We start from the raw sequence: 20040 nt of genomic DNA on the forward strand, positions 1-20040 counted from the left end.
GGGTTAGGGTCAGGGTCAGGGTTAGGGTCAGGGTTAGGAGTTAGGGTTAGGGTTAGAGTCAGGGTCAGGAGTTAGGGTTAGGGTTAGAGTCAGGGTCAGGGTCAGGAGTTAGGGTCAGGGTTAGGGTCAGGGTCAGGGTTAGGGTCAGGGTTAGGAGTTAGGGTTAGAGTCAGGGTCAGGGTCAGGAGTTAGGGTTAGGGTTAGAGTCAGGGTCAGGGTCAGGAGTTAGGGTTAGGGTCAGGGTCAGGGTTAGGGTCAGGGTCAGGGTTAGGGTCAGGGTCAGGGTCAGGGTTAGGAGTTAGGGTTAGGGTTAGAGTCAGGGTCAGGGTCAGGGTTAGGGTCAGGGTCAGGGTCAGGGTTAGGAGTTAGGGTTAGGGTTAGAGTCAGGGTCAGGGTTAGGGTCAGGGTCAGGGTTAGGAGTTAGGGTTAGGAGTTAGGGTTAGGGTTAGAGTCAGGGTCAGGGTCAGGGTTAGGAGTTAGGGTTAGGGTTAGAGTCAGGGTCAGGGTCAGGGTTAGGAGTTAGGGTTAGGGTTAGAGTCAGGGTCAGGGTCAGGAGTTAGGGTTAGGGTTAGGGTCAGGGTCAGGGTTAGGGTCAGGGTCAGGGTTAGGAGTTAGGGTTAGGGTTAGAGTCAGGGTCAGGGTCAGGGTCAGGAGTTAGGGTTAGGGTTAGAGTCAGGGTCAGGGTCAGGAGTTAGGGTCAGGGTCAGGGTTAGGGTTAGGGTCAGGGTCAGGGTTAGGGTTAGGGTCAGGGTTAGGGTTAGGGTCAGGATTAGGGTTAGGGTCAGGATTAGGGTCAGGATTAGGGTCAGGGTTAGGGTCAGGGTCAGGGTCAGGAGTTAGGGTCAGGAGTTAGGGTTAGGGTTAGGGTTAGGGTTAGGGTCAGGGTCAGGGTCAGGGTTAGGAGTTAGGGTTAGAGTCAGGGTCAGGAGTTAGGGTCAGGGTCAGGGTCAGGGTCAGGTCAGCTCATGGATGAAGGGTTACTCAAAAGAACCTGCCTGCAGAAGGTTGCCCAGTCGTCCTTGAACAGACTTCATATGTCCCATCAGGGACAACACCTGGACAGGTAACAAGGACAGCTGATCAATCATTCAGAACCACCAGCTCAACTGATAAGAGCTTCAGGGCTACAGATGCTCCCACAAAGCTTTTCTATTCCTGAATGAGTGAGGCAGCGATCCAAAGTACAGGCACTCACAAGCGTTCATGACTAGATCCCCTCGGACTTCAGGTTTCCAGTCATCCCACGACGTTTCAAAACCTTCGGCGAAGCGAATGCAGAAGTTCTTGAAGTGGCCTTTGCTCACCAGAGATTCAGAGGAGCAGGCGGTGATCAGCGTGCTCTCGATGGTCAGGACCAGCGCGGAGCCAGTGTCAAAGTCGATGCTGTGGTTGGCCTGTGAGAGGTCAGAGGTGAAGGACATGAGAAGATACACATGCACGTTTCCTTTGCTACCGCCACTCTGCATGTTACACCGTCCACTATTTCCAACTAGGGCTGTGATTGGAGGGACACAATATCATCGTTGATGGTGAACATACAGTACCAGCGATCCACTGGATTAAGCCTCTCCATCATGTAATCTTATGCACATGCCTCTCAACAGGTTTACCACAGCCCTAATTGCAACATTACGTGAGTGTTAGCATGATTTGTTAGGTCGTTACTGATTGAGTCCAAAAATGCGTGAATTCACAAGTGGTGTGAAAGGTTCCATGTAGCCCAGAAGCAAGAGGGTGGACCTCCTGTTCAGCTAGTTACTTAGATGGAAATGATCGTTTTAGAGCAGAAACTCAGGTCATATCTGCCAGACTCTGATAATCACCTACTCAGTGCCATCATTTTAGCACAAGGGTTAGGGTTCTAACACAAATATTCATTCTTTTGGCATAACCAGCACAAAGACATCACACCCAAAGCCCAGAAAGGAGCGTCCCATTAGCTTCGCAGGTGCTGGTGATTCCAGCGTTATATAATAATCTGACTGTTCCAATCAAGAGTGGCGCTGCATCCATGTCAGCGTGTGGATCAGCGCACAGTCCCACCACAAACATCACAAATGAAGCAAGAATGAATTGGCGGGTTACTTTTCCAGCATGTCTGTCCTGCTTTACTGCTGTTGTGGCCCCGGCCTCAGCGCCGCCTCCCTCTGGACCCGCCACGTGTCCTTTCTAAGAAACATGTGTGACACAGTAGCAGCAGGCAGATCTCCTCTCAATGAGAAGATGGCTTGTTCAGTTTACACCAAGGGAAAATACCATGATGCAAATGTGCGCTCTTGAACGACAGCGTAGAAAACAGCGCCTTCACGTGCACGGCTTAAACCAGCCATGCTCAGAATCGGACTTTGGCATCTCATCGGAATTGCTTCCTTGTCCCAGTTTAAATGCAGACGGCAGAACCACCACCGCCGGCCCCTCTCAACACGGAGCTCCACTCCGATTCCACCCCCCCACTCTAAGGGTTAGGGTGAGGGTCAGACAGACCCATCCGTCTGTAGATCTCAAACCTTCCTTCCTCACTCATGAACAAGACGCAGAGATACTTAAACTCCTCCACTTGGAGCAGGACCTCTCCCTGGACCTGGAGTGGGCAGGCCACCTTTTTCCATTTCCGATCCAGGGCCTCGGGCCCGAAGGAGCAGTAAGATAACGCCATCTGTGAAGAGCACAGATGGATCCGGACTCCCTCCGGCCCGGCTCTACCGGGAGATTCTGGTCATGAAAATAACAAACGGAACCAGTGACAAAAGGCAGCCAGAGGCAACGGGCTGTGGGAGCAGGTGGCACGTACCCTGACCCTAACCCCAGTAATGGACCAAGCTCCTGCTCCCAGAGAGACGGTACCGCCCTTAGCAGCTCAAAGGCCTTCATGTCTGCACATGTGGACGGGTGGGCAAAGCCCCCACAAACCCTCAAGCACCCTGGGGAGGGAACGGAGCAGCACGCGTTAGGGTGAGGTTAATCTGGCCCTTCCCAGGAGCGCCGTTAGGTAAGGAACAACCGGAGTCAGGAAGCAGAGCAGCATTTCCAACAACAGGAAGCTGGAGAATCGTACCGCTGTGTTCATCTCCTCCCTCATGTTCGCTTTGCCTGCTCTGCAGGTGAGATGCTAACCCGCAGGTGAGATGCTAACCCGCAGGTGAGATGCTAACCCGCAGGTGAGATGCCAACCCGCAGGTGAGATGCTAACTCGCTGGTGAGATGCTAACCCGCAGGTGAGATGCTAACCCGCAGGTGAGATGCTAATCCACAGGTGAGATGCTAATCCACAGGTGAGATGCTAACCCACAGGTGAGATGCTAATCCACAGGTGAGATGCTAATCCACAGGTGAGATGCTAACCCGAAGGTGAGATGCCAACCCGCAGGTGAGATGCTAACCCTAATACCCTAATTAAATGAATCCATTCATCAACGGCATGACTATTTTATACCTTAAAACAAAAATCTATGACAATGTCGGGGATTTTCAAAGCTATCTAGCTACATTAGGTTGAACACAGCAGGTCACCTGAGTGCTGCTGGTGATGGGGAGGCAGATGCCCAGGTCGTTGACGGTCAGCTGCAGGAAGAGCGTGCTGAAGGCCTGCGCCGAGGTCTGCTGGATGCCCGGCAGCTTGTCCACCACCTCTTTAGTGGCCATGTGGATGTCCTTGTTGAGGGCCAAGCGCTGTTCGTTCCAGTTGTCATAAGCAGCCTTATAATTCAGCCAGAACAGCACCGCTGGGGGGGGGACGGGGGGGAGAAATAACCAGTGTTGTCAGAGGTCTGCAGGACATGAAGGTTGTGAGAACAGAAAATCCAAAGGAACCTCTGTCAAAAGCCACTGGCTGGGCGAAGACGATGGGCCTGTTGAGTGTGATCAGAACCGCCTCCTTGTCGGAGGACCCACTGATCTCTTCTTGGAGAGCGTTGCGCAGCCCGATCCTCGTTCGGAAATATGCCACCTGGTGAAAGTCTGAGCCAGCTTCTTCGTACACCTGTAACAAAGCAGAAGTTGCTCCAATAAGGATCTTTTGAATCAGGCAAGATAAACCTTAAGCCCCTCCTCCTATCTTTAGAGATACTGTGCCTGGTGTTTGACGATCTGCCCCAGAGCGAGGTTGAGATCCACTTGACATTTGCCGAAGAGCTTGAGGTAGCTGCTGCTGCCACCAGGCTGAGTCTTGCACTGGATCCTGTTGGAGAGCTCCAGCTCAATCAGGCCCGTCTCGAAGCGTACGGCCCGCATCGATGGGGTGGTGGCCGTCATCTGGACGCCCTGAGGATAAACACCACCTTCAGAAAAGCCTCACGCTTTCAGAGATTTGTTTTCTAACCCAAAGATGGGGTCATGTGATACCTTGAACATGAGGCTGAGAGAATAAAGCAGGATCTTGGGCTTGTCTGCATCCGTGGAGGTGTCGTGCTCGTTCCACAGTGGGATGGGCTGTTCCCCTCCTGCAGCCCAAGAGCGAGTGAACAGGTGAACAGGTGAACAGGTGAACAGGTATATGTGTGAAACGTGGGGATCCTGTTTCTCCAGCATGTGAACGTATTGACATGGATGCAGCGCCTTTACAGCACAATCACAGCTCAGAATGTCCGACAGCTGTCGTGTCCCAGGGTCAGGGTCAGGGTTAGGGTCAGGGTCAGGGTTAGGGTCAGGGTCAGGGTTAGGGTCAGGGTCAGGGTCAGGGTTAGGGTTAGGGTTAGGGTCAGGGTCAGGGTCAGGGTTAGGGTCAGGGTCAGGGTAATGAATCTAACCCTAGAGATGAAAGATCTTTTCTCTTCCTGTGAACTGAGCAGCTATATGTTCAATGACTAAATAGCATATGGAACTTCCTGCCATATACATACACCAAACACCTGTAGATTCATATTATATTTAGGGTTAGGGCTAACCTTAACCCTAACCCTAACCCTAACCCTAACAGTAGTTACTGGGGATGGGGCTCAAAGGCGAGCACCTGGTGGCCGGGCTTAGCCCCAAATGGCAACGTGGGTCTGCCTTCCAGTAGCCTCACCACCAGCAGGAAGTGCTTTGGGCGGCAGTCGTGACCGGGGGTCTGCCAGTCCCTCAGGCTATAGGGACATGGAATGCCACCTCACTGGGGGAAGGGATCACCTCGGAGAGGGGCCGGACCCGCCGCTACTCTGGGGTTGCCCAGTGGGGGCAGCGGCGGGTCCGGTCTCTTGCTTTGGTTGGCATCTACGGGCCGAACTGCAGCTTCTTGGAGTCCCTAACCCTAACCCTGACTAACCCTAACCCTGACTAACCCTAACCCTGACTAACCCTAACTAACCCTAACCCTGACTAACCCTAACCCTGACTAACCCTAACTAACCCTAACCTTAACTAACCTTAACCCTGACTAACCGTAACCCTAACCCTGACTAACCCTAACCCTGACTAACCCTAACTAACCTTAACCCTGACTAACCCTAACTAACCCTAACCCTGACTAACCCTAACTAACCCTAACCTTAACTAACCTTAACCCTGACTAACCGTAACCCTGACTAACCCTAACCCTGACTAACCTTAACCCTGACTAACCCCAACCATAACCCTAACTAACCCTAACCCTGACTAACCCCAACATTAACCCTAACTAACCCTAACCCCAACCCTAACTAACCTTAACCCTGACTAACCTTAACCCTAACTAACCCTAACCCCAACCATAACCCTAACTAACCCTAACCCTGACTAACCTTAACCCTGACTAACTCTAACTAACCCTAACCCCAACCTTAACCCTGACTAAGCCCAACCCTAACCCTAACTAACCCTAACCCCAACCCTAACTAACCTTAACCCTGACTAACCTTAACCCTAACTAACCCTAACCCCAACCATAACCCTAACTAACCTTAACCCTGACTAACCCTAACCCTATTCTGACCTATGGTCATGAACTTTGGGTAGTGACTGAAAGGACAAGATTCAAGTGGCCAAACTTGGTTCCCCCTGCGGGCGTCCCTCCCAGAGAGGGTGAGAAGCTCCGCCCCCTCCGTCAGGAGGAGCTCGGAGCGCCGCTGCTCCTGCTCCTGCTATGTCTCGCAGGGAGGAGGCCCCGAGGCAGATGCCAGGACATGAGGGACTCTGTCTCTGGATTGGCCTGGGAGCACTCCCTGAGGAGCTGGAGGAAGTCTGGGGAGAGCAAAGTCTGGCCCTCTCTGTTCAGGCTGCTGACCACGCCACCCGCGCACGGATAAACCGGAAGGAGAAGACAAATGCAATAGCATTTCAGATGATGTGTCCCAACGTACTAACGCCCAGCACGAGCCAGCATATTACCTGAGACCTTCTGAATGACCTCATTGACCTCCTTCATGAAGACCTTCTGTAGGAAGACCAGGTGGTTGAGCAGGTCTGTGGTCAGGTTGTGCTCAAATGAACCAATCTACACATCAGAAGGATCACGTTAAATACGGCCAGTTTCTCGACTGATTCTGCTCTTGAAGGTGCAGCGCGTACCTCAGCAACACAGCGCAGATAGTTGCCTTGGAGGTAGTTTCCTGGTTTAGCTAGACAATCCTCAGGAGCCCAGCCCTGGTCTGAGTGGTTCTCGTGATCCTCCATGATGTATTCTCCCGACATGGTGACAGGAGGCAGCGTGAGGCTGGCTGATGGAGGCATGGTGGACATGTCCACGGGGGACACCTTTGACTGAAAGCAAAGCTTGTGGTTCGGCAACTCAAAAGTGAAACTGGTTTGTGCCCCTAAACACAGGAGGAGGAGGAGAACATGCACTGAGTTCTTCTGTTTCTTTGACATTTTGATGAACCATGATGAACAGAAAATGCTGGAAGCCTGCAGCAGCCTGCTCTCACACCCACCTGTCATGCCGTGGCTCTTCATGCGGCCCATTTTGTACTCAGCCTTGAGTGAGGGCAGCAGGGCGGCCCCAATGGTGATGCCATCCATCACAGCGCTGAACTTGAGGACAATAGGCTTCTTCTCTAAGCCTTCGGGGAGCTGAGGGAACTCATTGGCTTCTATGGGAGTCTGATTGATGCTGGGCGCTTTGTCGGGGGGCTGTGGGGTTGGGGTGTCCTCTCTGTTCGGGGCTTGGCTGCAGGGAAAATAACAAACTAACGTTCAGGAGCAGAATTATCCACTGCCACGTGTGAATGTGTGTGGACCTGTGCTCAGCAGATGTTGTGTTCAAGAAAGATAACCACAACCCTAACCCTAACCCTTTCATATGCTCAGCACACCTATGCTCTACGCTTACATTAATATAATTCCCTAACCCTAACCCCAAGATTTCCATGAGACAGACAATTTTGGGCAGTTAACTGACAAAACTGAGGATGTTCTGAAATATCCCGCAAGCACGTGATAGATCAATTAAAAGGAGAACATTACGGATCCGAGTCTTTTTTATGTGGTTGGAAGTAGAAAGACGGAGCAGACGCACGTGGTGGACGGTTGGCGGATGAGATCAGAGATTTGTTTGGAGAGCTGGTGGGAGCTTCGGACCATCATGCTGTGTAAGGTGGCCGGATGCTGCGGGATGTTGATCACGATGGCTCCCACTTTGAAGACTGCTGCATTGTTGGTCTTCAGCCCACGCTGGGCGCTGTACAAGGCCTGTGACTTGGCAATGTTGCACTTTACCACCGTCCTGAAACACAGGCAACACAATGAGCCTTCAAGCAGGAAGGTGAGCTTCATTCTATATTCCTGGAGTGATGAGGGCATTTGAATGGGTGTCACACAGGAGGGCACCATGCAAACTCACTTTCAGGGTTACAGGTGAGCACTCAGAACAGTGAAACCATGAAGGAATTGGAATGGTTTTGCACAACTGATGAATTAAAGGCCATTTATGAAAGCAAGACAAACATCTGTGGTTGTGCCTGTTCTATTTTTTAGAATATATCTCATTTCTGTCCTATTTTGTGCATTCCTATTTCACTAAAGAGTGCAGCATGTTCTGTCAGCGCTAGACTGTGGTCGTTGAGAGAATCATGTATCTGGGCTTTGGGACACGGAAACGGAGCTTCACACACACATCAGAGTCCAAAACGTTGAGTGAAAGAATAAATTGGTGACAGGCCACTGAGATGAATGGGGGGGGGGGGGGTGTCTGGATTTAGTGACATGTGAGCCCACATACAGAAACTCTTGTTTAGCTGTGCTGGTGGGAGAAGTTGGAAAATCCTCCAGCCTACGTGAGGAGTTGGAAAAGCAAAACAGGAAAAGTGAGAAAAGAACAGAAGAAATTCTGAAACAGTTGAGACACATTTCCACAAAACAAAGAACTACAGCAAAACTGCTGATGTGGCAGAGAACTGGTTTAAACAAGTTGCTAATAACCTAAATCAGGGCTCTTTATCTGCATAGAAATACACAGAAGTCCTGCAAGTCCTGAGACAGCATGAAAATGGGATCAAGTCTCTCTTACTTCCACAGTGCTCGTATCTCTCCAATAGAATGAGACGTTTAGGGTTAGAAAGAGAAGTTTCGGATAACCTCTGAACTCAATCCAAGCAGCCTAGCTGAGCGTAGCATCAGCCGGTTAGGGTTAGGGTTAGGGTTAACCCTAACCCCAACCCTAAGGCATGAGGGGAAGGCTGGAACGCCAGTAGGATGCTAACGTTGAAAGGAAATGGCTGCAGTCAAAGCAGTAAAGGCTGCTGGTCAAATGACAAGAAGCCTGATTTTGGCTCTCCTGTTCAGAAATAGAGACGCACATGAACGCAGGCAGAGGGAGGAATCCTGCTTTTCATTTAGATATGAACTGGTGAATATCTCACTAAAAGGGTTGGAACTTTGCTCAGTTTATGACAACTTTTATAGATCAGGCCAAAGAGGAAAATACTGAACAATAACCACTTCTTCGATGGTTGAAGAACATTTGATGCAAAGCAACATTATATTTCAGCATTTCCTAATTAGCAAGTCAAAAGGAATTTGGACATACTGGATGTCAGGTGTGATGCCTTCCAAAAGAACAATGTTTACTCCACCGATGTGAGCCGACGCACACGTTTCAGTCATTTTCTGGTGTAAGATGTCTGCAAACATACCGGAGAGAGGTTGACACGACCAAAGCATCCAACCATTCAATTCTAAAAGCCTCTAAACCCTCTAAACCCTAACCCTCTAAACCCTAACCCTAACCCTCTAAAACCCTAACCCTCTAAACCCTAACCCTAACCCTCTAAACCCTAACCCTCTAAACCCTAACCCTAACCCTCTAAACCCTAACCCTAACCCTCTAACCCTAACCCTCTAAACCCTAACCCTAACCCTCTAACCCTAACCCTCTAAACCCTAACCCTAACCCTCTAAACCCTAACCCTCTAAACCCTAACCCTCTAAACCCTAACCCTCTAAACCCTAACCCTAACCCTCTAACCCTAACCCTCTAAACCCTAACCCTCTAAACCTAACCCTAACCCTCTAAACCCTAACCCTCTAAACCCTAACCCTCTAAACCCTAACCCTAACCCTCTAAACCCTAACCCTCTAAACCCTAACCCTCTAAACCCTAACCCTAACCCTCTAAACCCTAACCCTCTAAACCCTAACCCTCTAACCCTGCTTAGACATAAACAGTGTACAAACCTCATATGTGAGAAAATGGAGATATCTTTAAAAAACAACTGCTAAAATATTCAATTTTACACATAAAATGCACATCTCACAACCCTAACCCTAACTAACCCTGACCCTAACTAACCCTAACTAACCCCGACTAACCCTGACCCTAACTAACCCTAACTAACCCTAACCAACCCTAACCTTTATTTTACACAAAGTGCACATCTCACAACCCTAACCCTGACTAGCCCTAACCCTAACTAGCCCTAACATTAACCCTGACTAGCCCCAACCCTAACTAACCCTAACATTAACCCTGACTAACCCTTACCCTAACTAACCCTAACCAGCCCTAGCCTTTATTTTACTCATAAAGTGCACATCTCACAACCCTCACCCTAACTAACCCTAATCCTGACCAACCCCAACTAACCCTAACGTTAACCCTAACCAACCCTAACGTTAACCCTAACTAACCCTAATCCTGACCAACCCTAACCTTTATTTTACTCATAAAGTGCACGTCTCCACGTCTCCAGCATCGGCCTCCACCTTCCTTGACCACAGGTCAACGGTTGGGGTTCAGCTTCACCTTTCATCTTCTCCTTCAGGGTGAAACTTCCATGGATCTTCTTCAGTTCTGCCTCCATAGTCAGCCCACCGATGTCGGCCTCCAGGTGTGTGCGGTTCACCATGCCGATGCCGAACACGATGAGAGTGACGTGCTGCGGCTCAGCGCTCACCAGGCTCCTCCGCCGCCCACCTGGTCCCAGGGGCTTGTTAGGGGTGGCCGGCTCCTGCTGCTCATTCTCAAACACCACTTTGCACAGCGGCTCCGAGGGCCGGTGGGCTCCTTCTGGAGAGACCACGGGAATGTGAGATGGTCCGGAAAACCGGGAAGCAGCAGCCAACCAAAAACATCCAACACAGGATGGGATGGGGTGGGGTGGGATGGATGGATGGATGGATGGATGGATGGATGGATGGATGGATGGATGGGGTGGGATGGATGGGGTGGGATGGATGGATGGGGTGGGATGGATGGGGTGGGATGGTGGATGGATGGATGGATGGATGATGGGGTGGGATGGATGGGGTGGGATGGTGGATGGATGGATGGATGGGGTGGGATGGTGGATGGATGGATGGATGGATGGATGGGGTGGGATGGATGGATGGATGGATGGATGGGGTGGGATGGTGGATGGATGGATGGGGTGGGATGTTGGATGGATGGATGGATGGATGATGGGGTGGGATGGATGGGGTGGGATGGTGGATGGATGGATGGATGGATGGGGTGGGATGGATGGATGGATGGATGGATGGATGGGGTGGGATGGTGGATGGATGGATGGATGGGGTGGGATGGTGGATGGATGGATGGGGTGGGATGGATGGATGGATGGATGGATGGGGTGGGATGGTGGATGGATGGATGGGGTGGGATGGATGGATGGATGGATGGATGGGGTGGGATGGTGGATGGATGGATGGGGTGGGATGGATGGATGGATGGATGGATGGATGGATGGATGGGGTGGATGGTGGATGGATGGATGGGGTGGGATGGATGGATGGATGGGGTGGGATGGTGGATGGATGGATGGATGGGGTGGGATGGATGATGGATGGGTGGATGGGGTGGGATGGTGGATGGATGGATGGATGGATGGATGGATGGATGGATGGATGGTGGGTGGATGGATGGATGGATGGGGTGGGATGGATGGATGGATGGATGGGGTGGGATGGATGGATGGATGGATGGATGGATGGTGGGTGGATGGATGGATGGATGATGGGGTGGGATGGATGGATGGATGGATGGTGGGTGGATGGATGGATGGATGGATGGTAGATAGATAGATAGAACTAACAGATAAGATGAAACACTGATAAAGTGATAAAGAGGTGTGAGGACTTCAGTCCTTCAACAGTTGCAGGAGGGTAGAAAAAGGAGGCTGGAGAAGAAGAATGAGGGCTGACAGGGAGAAGCCCTCACCCTAACCCTAACCCTAACCCTCACCCTAACCCTCACCCTAACCCTAACCCTCACCCACGCCCTCGCCTCACCCTAACCCTAACCCTAACCCACGCCCTCACCCTAACCCTAACCCTAACCCTCACCCTAACCCTCACCCACGCCCTCGCCCTCACCCTAACCCTAACCCTCACCTAACCCTCACCCTAACCCTAACCCTCACCCACGCCCTCGCCCTCACCCTAACCCTAACCCTAACCCTCACCCACGCCCTCGCCCTCACCCTAACCCTAACCCTAACCCTCACCCTAACCCTCACCCACGCCCTCGCCCTCACCCTAACCCTCACCCTCGCCCTAACCCTCACCCTCACCCTCACCCTAACCCTAACCCTCACCCTAACCCTAACCCTCACCCTAACCCTCACCCACGCCCTCGCCCTCACCCTAACCCTCACCCACGCCCTCGCCCTCGCCCTCACCCTCACCCTAACCCTAACCCTCACCCTAACCCTAACCCTCACCCTAACCCTAACCCTCACCCACGCCCTCGCCCTCACCCTAACCCTAACCCTCGCCCTAACCCTCACCCTCACCCTCACCCTAACCCTAACCCTCACCCTAACCCTAACCCTCACCCACGCCCTCGCCCTCACCCTAACCCTAACCCTCACCCTCGCCCTCACCCTAACCCTAACCCTCACCCACGCCCTAACCCTAACCCTAACCCTCACCCACGCCCTAACCCTAACCCTCACCCTAACCCTCACCCACGCCCTAACCCTAACCCTAACCCTCACCCACGCCCTAACCCTAACCCTCACCCACGCCCTCGCCCTCACCCTAACCCTCACCCACGCCCCTAACCCTCACCCTAACCCTCACCCACGCCCTAACCCTCACCCTAACCCTCACCCACGCCCTAACCCTAACCCTCACCCTAACCCTCACCCACGCCCCTAACCATCACCCACGCCCCTCGCCCTCACCCTAACCCTCACCCACGCCCTAACCCTAACCCTCACCCTAACCCTCACCCACGCCCTCGCCCTAACCCTCACCCACGCCCTCACCCTAACCCTCACCCACGCCCTCACCCTAACCCTCACCCACGCCCTCACCCTAACCCTCACCCACGCCCTCGCCCTCACCCACGCCCTCGCCCACGCCCTCGCCCTAACCCTCACCCACACCCTCACCCTAACCCTCACCCACGCCCTCGCCCTAACCCTCACCCACGCCCTCGCCCACACCCTAACCCTCACCCACGCCCTCACCCTAACCCTCACCCACGCCCTAACCCTAACCCTCACCCTAACCCTCACCCTCGCCCTAACCCTCACCCACGCCCTCACCCACGCCCTCACCCTAACCCTCACCCACGCCCTCGCCCTCACCCTAACCCTCACCCTCGCCCTCACCCACGCCCTCGCCCTAACCCTCACCCTAACCCTCGCCCTCACCCACGCCCTCGCCCTCACCCACGCCCTCGCCCACACCCTAACCCTCGCCCTCGCCCACACCCTCACCCACACCCACACCCTCACCCACACCCACACCCTCGCCCTCGCCCACACCCTCACCCACACCCTCACCCACGCCCTCGCCCTAACCCTAACCCTCACCCACGCCCTCGCCCTCACCCTCACCCTCGCCCTCACCCACGCCCTCGCCCTAACCCTCACCCTCACCCACACCCTCACCCTAACCCTCACCCACGCCCTAACCCTCACCCTCACCCACGCCCTCGCCCACACCCTAACCCTCACCCACGCCCTCACCCTCACCCACGCCCTCGCCCACACCCTAACCCTCGCCCTCGCCCACACCCTCACCCTCGCCCACACCCTCGCCCTCACCCACACCCTCGCCCTCGCCCACACCCTCACCCTCGCCCACACCCTCGCCCACACCCTCACCCACACCCACACCCACACCCACACCCACACCCTCGCCCTCACCCACACCCTCGCCCTCACCCTAACCCTCACCCACGCCCTAACCCTCACCCACGCCCTCACCCTAACCCTCACCCACGCCCTCGCCCTCACCCTAACCCTCACCCACGCCCTCACCCTAACCCTCACCCACGCCCTCACCCACACCCTCGCCCTCACCCTCACCCTCACCCTCACCCACACCCACACCCACACCCTCGCCCTCACCCTCACCCACCTGAGGGGCAGTTCTCTGGGGAGCTCTTCTCCAGGATCCCGGTGGGGTCGGAGATGAGGGAGTAGAAATTGAGCAGCTTGTACATGTTCTGCCAGCATTCTGCCGACGGCTCGCTCTGCTCCGACACAGTGATGGAGTCAGAGTCGTCCATCTGGATCGCCATGTGGTCCGCCACCTCACGGGAGCCTTTCCTCGATATCTGGAGGTGATAACAAGTCACTTTCTGCTGCCTGGCGACCAAATATGCAGACTGGAGGAGACCAAAGGGGGGGGGGGATCAGAGCGACACAGCTGCTCCAAACAACAGTGAACCCGAGTCTAACCTGAGTCCCAAAACACGCGCGTTGGCTCCCTCTAGGGGCTGCATTTGGAACAGCACTTCATTTTGGGATGTTGCTCATAACACCTGACCATTTTAGCAGATGTAGAAAAATAGATAAAAAATACTGGAGCCCTTGAAACCTCCCACAATAAGAGCAAGTGTGAGGGGGGTCGTGTCCACATGCTGTTAACGTTGGTGAATTCTAGGAGACATTATTTAAGCAACACTTTCTAAAATGATCTTGGCATTGAATAATATTCACCTTAGAAGTACGGCGCTCCGATCTTCCAAGAGAACTGCGTCCTCGGGGCTCTCTCCGCCCAAGTGTGTCCAGGCCCGTTGGGGGCCCGTTGGGCGGGAACCCCCCAGGGACGCCAGCTGCTCCGGCCATCCCTCTCTTGCCCTTCAGTGTGTGTGTGGCGCTGCGTCCCCCGTTGAGGCTGCTGCGAGAACTGCGGCTGAAGTCGGAGGACCTGAAGTGGCGGTACGGACGCGCCTTGAAGGTCGGCGTCGGGGAGGCGGAGCCAGCAGTGTAGCGGCTCAGCTTGATGTCGGTCTGCGTGGCCTTGATGTCATCGATCATGGTGCTGAACTGGTGGATGAGGCGCACCAGAGCCATGTCCACGCGCTGGCTGATGGCCTGGCACGCTATGGTGAAGTCGCAGTGGAACGTGTTGTAGTGGCGCCGATTGAGGTCATGAAAGGACAGAGGCGCTGCAGTGGGGCCTTGTGGGGAACTGGTGGACTTCTCCATCACCACTGCGTTCAGGCTGAAGGTCTCGATGAGGAGAGCGGGCTTAAACTCCAGCGGGGGGAGGTTCATCATGCCTCGCCTTCACATGCACACAAGCAAAATGGTTACGAAGAGTCCAGAACACCTTTGAAGCTCAATCCAAACTGACCTTCTGGACTTTTTGTTCTTGCGTTCTTTGGAGGTGTCCGAGTCAACGATGTCCGCTCTGAGACACTCCAGGTTGCCAGAAAAAGACAAATGCTCCCCAAAATACATCTTGTAACTCAGAGGGGTGGTGTCCTGAGCCTGGATGCCCGTGTAACTCAGCAAAGGCTTGAAGACGACCTGAAAGTGACGGCAGACGAGGCGTTAACGACCAGATCAGAGGGGCGGAGCTTCGGACCGTCGGGATGCTGCTCCGGCCGCACCTGGGCGTCGGCCAGCTGCACCGCCGCCGGACACTGGTTGCCCTCCTCCACGTCGGCCAGCTCGTCCTGGCTGGTGCTGCGCTGCGAGTGCTGCGAGTGGGTCCCGTCCAGGGTGTTCTGGTCACTGGACAGCACCGTGTTGAAGTCCGAGGCCGAGGGAATGGTGGGCAGGATGCCCAGGTTGCCTGGAGGCACGGGGAGGGGTTGGAGACGTTGAGATGTTACTGCAGCAGCAGCAGCAGCAGCGACGCTACGATTGCCTCCTGCTGCTGGGGGGCAGAGCCGGGAATAACATGTATATACGCACCATATATACATATATACTATGTGTATGCGGTGGATGTATGTATATATATATATATACGCACCATATATACATATATACTATATATATGGTGGATGTATGTATGTATATATATATACGCACCATATATACATATATACTATATATATGGTGGATGTATGTATATATATACACACCATATATATATATATATATATATACATACACACACCATATATACATATATACTATATATGTGGTGGATGTATGTATATATATATATACGCACCATATATACATATATACTATATATATGGTGGATGTATGTATATATATACACACCACATATACATATATACTATATATGTGGTAGATGTATGTATATATATATATACACACCATATATACATATATACTATATATATGGTGGATGTATGTATATATATACACACCATATATACATTTATACTATATATATGTGGTGGATGTATGTATATATATATACACACACCATATATACATATATACTATATATGTGGTGGATGTATGTATGTATATATATACACACCATATATACATATATACTATATATATGTGGTGGATGTATGTATATATATACACACCATGTATACTTATATACTATATATGTGGTGGATGTATGTATATATTTTGAATATGGGAAGACACAACAGTGTCGTCTTCTCAGGCTTCCTTCCTTCCTTCCTTCCTTCCTTCCTTCCTTCCTTCCTTCCTTCCTTCCTTCCTTCCTTCCTTCCTTCCTTCCTTCCCACCAGAATATGTTTGGCTGTCGTCTTTTTGCTTTTTAACATGCTCAAAGTGTTTGGCAGGAAAATGGGAAAGAGAGGGCCTTTATCTATCCTGCACAAAGGTTGTCAGGGTCAGGGTCAGGGTTAGGGTCAGGGTCAGGATTAGGGTCAGGGTCAGGGTTAGGGTTAGGGTCAGGGTCAGGGTTAGGGTCAGGGTCAGGGTCAGGGTTAGGGTCAGGGTTAGGGTCAGGGTTAGGGTTAGGGTCAGGGTCAGGGTTAGGGGTTAGGGTTAGGGTCAGGGTCAGGGTCAGGGTCAGGGTTAGGGTCAGGGTCAGGGTTAGGGTTAGGGTTAGGGTCAGGGTTAGGGTCAGGGTCAGGGTCAGGGTTAGGGTCAGGGTTAGGGTCAGGGTCAGGGTCAGGGTTAGGGTCAGGGTCAGGGTCAGGGTTAGGGTTAGGGTCAGGGTTAGGGTCAGGGTCAGGGTCAGGGTTAGGGTCAGGGTTAGGGTCAGGGTCAGGAGCACTCTGACTGGCTGTGTGCTTTGAAATGATTGAACGTTAAATACTACATCTGTATTTGAGACGACACGAAGCAACGCGAACCCTAAAAAAGGATTTTGTGGAAGCCTGAAGAAAATGTCACTTCTCTGAGCATCAGTCTGATGGTCCCTCATCGCTCCTCACTATCTGTGGTGCTCAACCATCTGAACACCAGGACAACATTCTCACACTGTACGTTGCTTTGGACAAAAGTGTCCAAATAAGTTCAATGTGAATTCTGGTTTGGAGACATTCTAATTAGAAAATACCTTTCGCCCCCCAGCAGGGGCAGCAAAGCAATACGATGGAAAGAGCTAGAGGATAGCTCGAGCCCGTGATAACAGGAAATAATGTAGCTAAAGATTATGGAGACAAACACAGGGGGATTTAACTTTTCTCTACCAAACGAATGAATTCATGAAAGCACAACAGTGACGACCCCTAACCTCCGCCTGGGCTGTTAGGGTTCGGGTTAGGGTTAGGGTTAGGGTTAGGAGCAGTTAGCCTTTGGTAGTTGATGGAAGTCATAACGGTTGACAGGAGGCTCCAGACAATCTAGTAGAACAGCAACATGATATGAACATTTCCCTGCATCCCTTCGCTGGTTGGGCACGAGTGGTGACCCACAAACTAAATTAGAATAATGACACTGGACTCTGCATCCATCAAATGTAGAGGAGACTCAATTGAAGTGAATATGAGAGGGGCAGGAAAGAGGCAGCAACAGATGCCCAGCCTGCCCAGTCTGCCCAGTCTGACCTGTCTGCAGGCTGTTATGCTGGGAGCGATTCACTGGGGAGTCCTGGAGCCCAGGCCCTGTTCTGGTGCCCACTGCATTCGACATCCAGTTATAAAAGCTGACAGAGGAAGGCTCCGACAACAGCGGGTGCTCAGTGAGCATGTCTGTCCCCAAGCTGTTTCCTGAAGTGCAGAAAGGTTGAAAACATGCTACATCAGCAAACACAAATAATGGCAAAGGACCAACATCTCAACAGGAGATGATGTCGTGCATCATAGAAGAACACAAGATTCAAGTAAAGCGTGACTACACCTCAAAACCACTTTTTTCCTGTTGAAAACACATTTATTGGGTATGAAGTAGTGTTGGAGATTGATTTTGGTCCAACTTTTGACATTTTCCTGTGTGTAAGTGCTTCAGTTGGGTGTATTTTGTATTAGAAATGTAAGAGTGACGCCCCCTATGGGCAGAGCCCAGCTTTAAAAGCTAAATTGTGCTATTGGCGTGGGCTGGAGGCCATGACATGTTTCTTTTTTCCCCTAACTCTGGCAAATGACATTTTGGAGGCAGCTTCTGTCACCAAGCGCCACTATTGGCCCCGCCCCTTCTACAAAAGCAGCAGCTGGCTCTCCTGAAAGGCTCAGACTTGGAAGACCACCGAGTTTGTGATAAATTACTGCTCTGTGGCAAACACCAACACTGTCAGAGTTGCTCGTGAGCTAGTGCCGATGTGCGTTGATGACTTTTTACTAGAGGGTCGTGGTCGTGGGGAGGGGCTATTTGACATTGGCTGGGGGTGCCCGACCTGCTCCATGGAGCCCCACAATCACATGATGAAAGTTAGATCTTCTCACCTCTTTTCCATTGTAAATGCACTTCAGGAAAATATGTGGCCTTTATATTAGCTGTGAATATCACGACTGACCAGTAGACGTCCCCTCGTTATAAGAATTCTTCTTACACTGAGTGATCTTTGGTCTCCAACATTTCTGCACTTTTGCAAGAAATCTGGACTCCAATTTTCTTTGAAAACATTTATATTTCAAGGATTAAGCAACATTACAACTAATTATTTTTTCCAATACAACTTCCAGCCTGCTAGGAACCCCAAAACAAGCCAGAATTGATTTAAAATGTGAATGATTTAGAGCAGCCATGCCAACATTAGCAGGTAAAATTGAAATTTTGAGGAAAAGCTCCTAATTGCTGGTACCTGTGCGAGTGAGCGAGCTGCTCTTGGCCGCTGTGGCGGCAGATGCTTCGTTCCTCGGAGGTATGCCCTCCAGCAAGTTGTGCAGACTCCGAAAGCTGCCTGTCAGATTGCTGAGGAGGCTCTCCTTCCTGGGGCTGTCTTTGGCTGGCAGGCCGGCGCGGCTCACGTGGGCGGGGGAGTCGGCCGCCGTGTCGCCGCTGGTGTAGCTTAGCGACTGGTACGGATGAGAACCCTGGGTGTCACACGGGCAGAGAGGAGGTTACAACCACAAACACTGCTGAGACTCAACCTTAAGACAAGGAAGTATATCTGTTGTTGAGAGGGAGGACAGATGATGCAGTGTTCTGTAGACTTTGGCTTTTACATTAAATAATGAGTTGACAGAACATTTTATTTTTGACCGACTGCTTGGGTCACAGAAAATAAATCAGAAACATCAGAGCTCAGACCCTCATTTCTACAATGTCGTGTGGACAAAAACTGGTCTTAATTTACACAGAAGAAACGAGCACAACATGGTGATGCGTCACATCGGAATTTGGATTATTTGAATGTAGTGTGCAGCAACACGAGCGCCGAACCCCCGTGCTCTCGATACCGCACCGGCACCGCCCCTTCAGGGAGCTATGGCGCCACGAGGAGAGGCGTGTCTTAATGCCCACGCCCCTTCAGGGAGCTATGGCGCCACGAGGAGAGGCGTGTCTTAATGCCCACGCCCCTTCAGGGAGCTATGGCGCCACGGGGAGAGGCGTGTCTTAATGCCCACGCCCCTTCAGGAAGCTATGGCGCCACGAGGAGAGGCGTGTCTTAATGCCCACGCCCCTTCAGGTAGCTATGGCGCCACGAGGAGAGGCGTGTCTTAATGCCCACGCCCCTTCAGGGAGCTATGGCGCCACGAGGAGAGGCGTGTCTTAATGCCCACGCCCCTTCAGGGAGCTATGGCGCCACGGGGAGAGGCGTGTCTTAATGCCCACGCCCCTTCAGGGAGCTATGGCGCCACGGGGAGAGGCGTGTCTTAATGCCCACGCCCCTTCAGGGAGCTATGGCGCCACGGGGAGAGGCGTGTCTTAATGCCCACGCCCCTTCAGGGAGCTATGGCGCCACGAGGAGAGGCGTGTCTTAATGCCCACGCCCCTTCAGGGAGCTATGGCGCCACGGGGAGAGGCGTGTCTTAATGCCCACGCCCCTTCAGGGAGCTATGGCGCCACGAGGAGAGGCGTGTCTTAATGCCCACGCCCCTTCAGGGAGCTATGGCGCCACGAGGAGAGGCGTGTCTTAATGCCCACGCCCCTTCAGGGAGCTATGGCGCCACAAGGAGAG

General features: G+C 52.4%; 1 protein-coding gene across 1 annotated transcript in view; it reads right to left on the reverse strand.

Moving 5' to 3' along the window:
• Positions 1 to 20040, reverse strand: part of LOC101079637 (transmembrane protein KIAA1109 homolog) — a 235245-nt gene that overhangs the window by 189756 nt on the left and 25449 nt on the right. The window contains 20 exon segments of the mRNA XM_029827425.1: positions 996 to 1055; positions 1196 to 1394; positions 2086 to 2169; positions 3511 to 3722; positions 3811 to 3979; positions 4072 to 4260; positions 4342 to 4439; positions 6283 to 6388; positions 6463 to 6707; positions 6825 to 7060; positions 7409 to 7615; positions 8111 to 8161; positions 8918 to 9011; positions 10133 to 10396; positions 13699 to 13897; positions 14283 to 14853; positions 14923 to 15098; positions 15182 to 15366; positions 17528 to 17689; positions 18721 to 18952. Coding sequence (XP_029683285.1) covers positions 996 to 1055; positions 1196 to 1394; positions 2086 to 2169; positions 3511 to 3722; positions 3811 to 3979; positions 4072 to 4260; positions 4342 to 4439; positions 6283 to 6388; positions 6463 to 6707; positions 6825 to 7060; positions 7409 to 7615; positions 8111 to 8161; positions 8918 to 9011; positions 10133 to 10396; positions 13699 to 13897; positions 14283 to 14853; positions 14923 to 15098; positions 15182 to 15366; positions 17528 to 17689; positions 18721 to 18952 — 3739 coding nt within the window.

This window comes from Takifugu rubripes, chromosome 2 (genome assembly GCF_901000725.2).
Source record: "Takifugu rubripes chromosome 2, fTakRub1.2, whole genome shotgun sequence".
Lineage (NCBI taxonomy): Eukaryota > Metazoa > Chordata > Actinopteri > Tetraodontiformes > Tetraodontidae > Takifugu > Takifugu rubripes.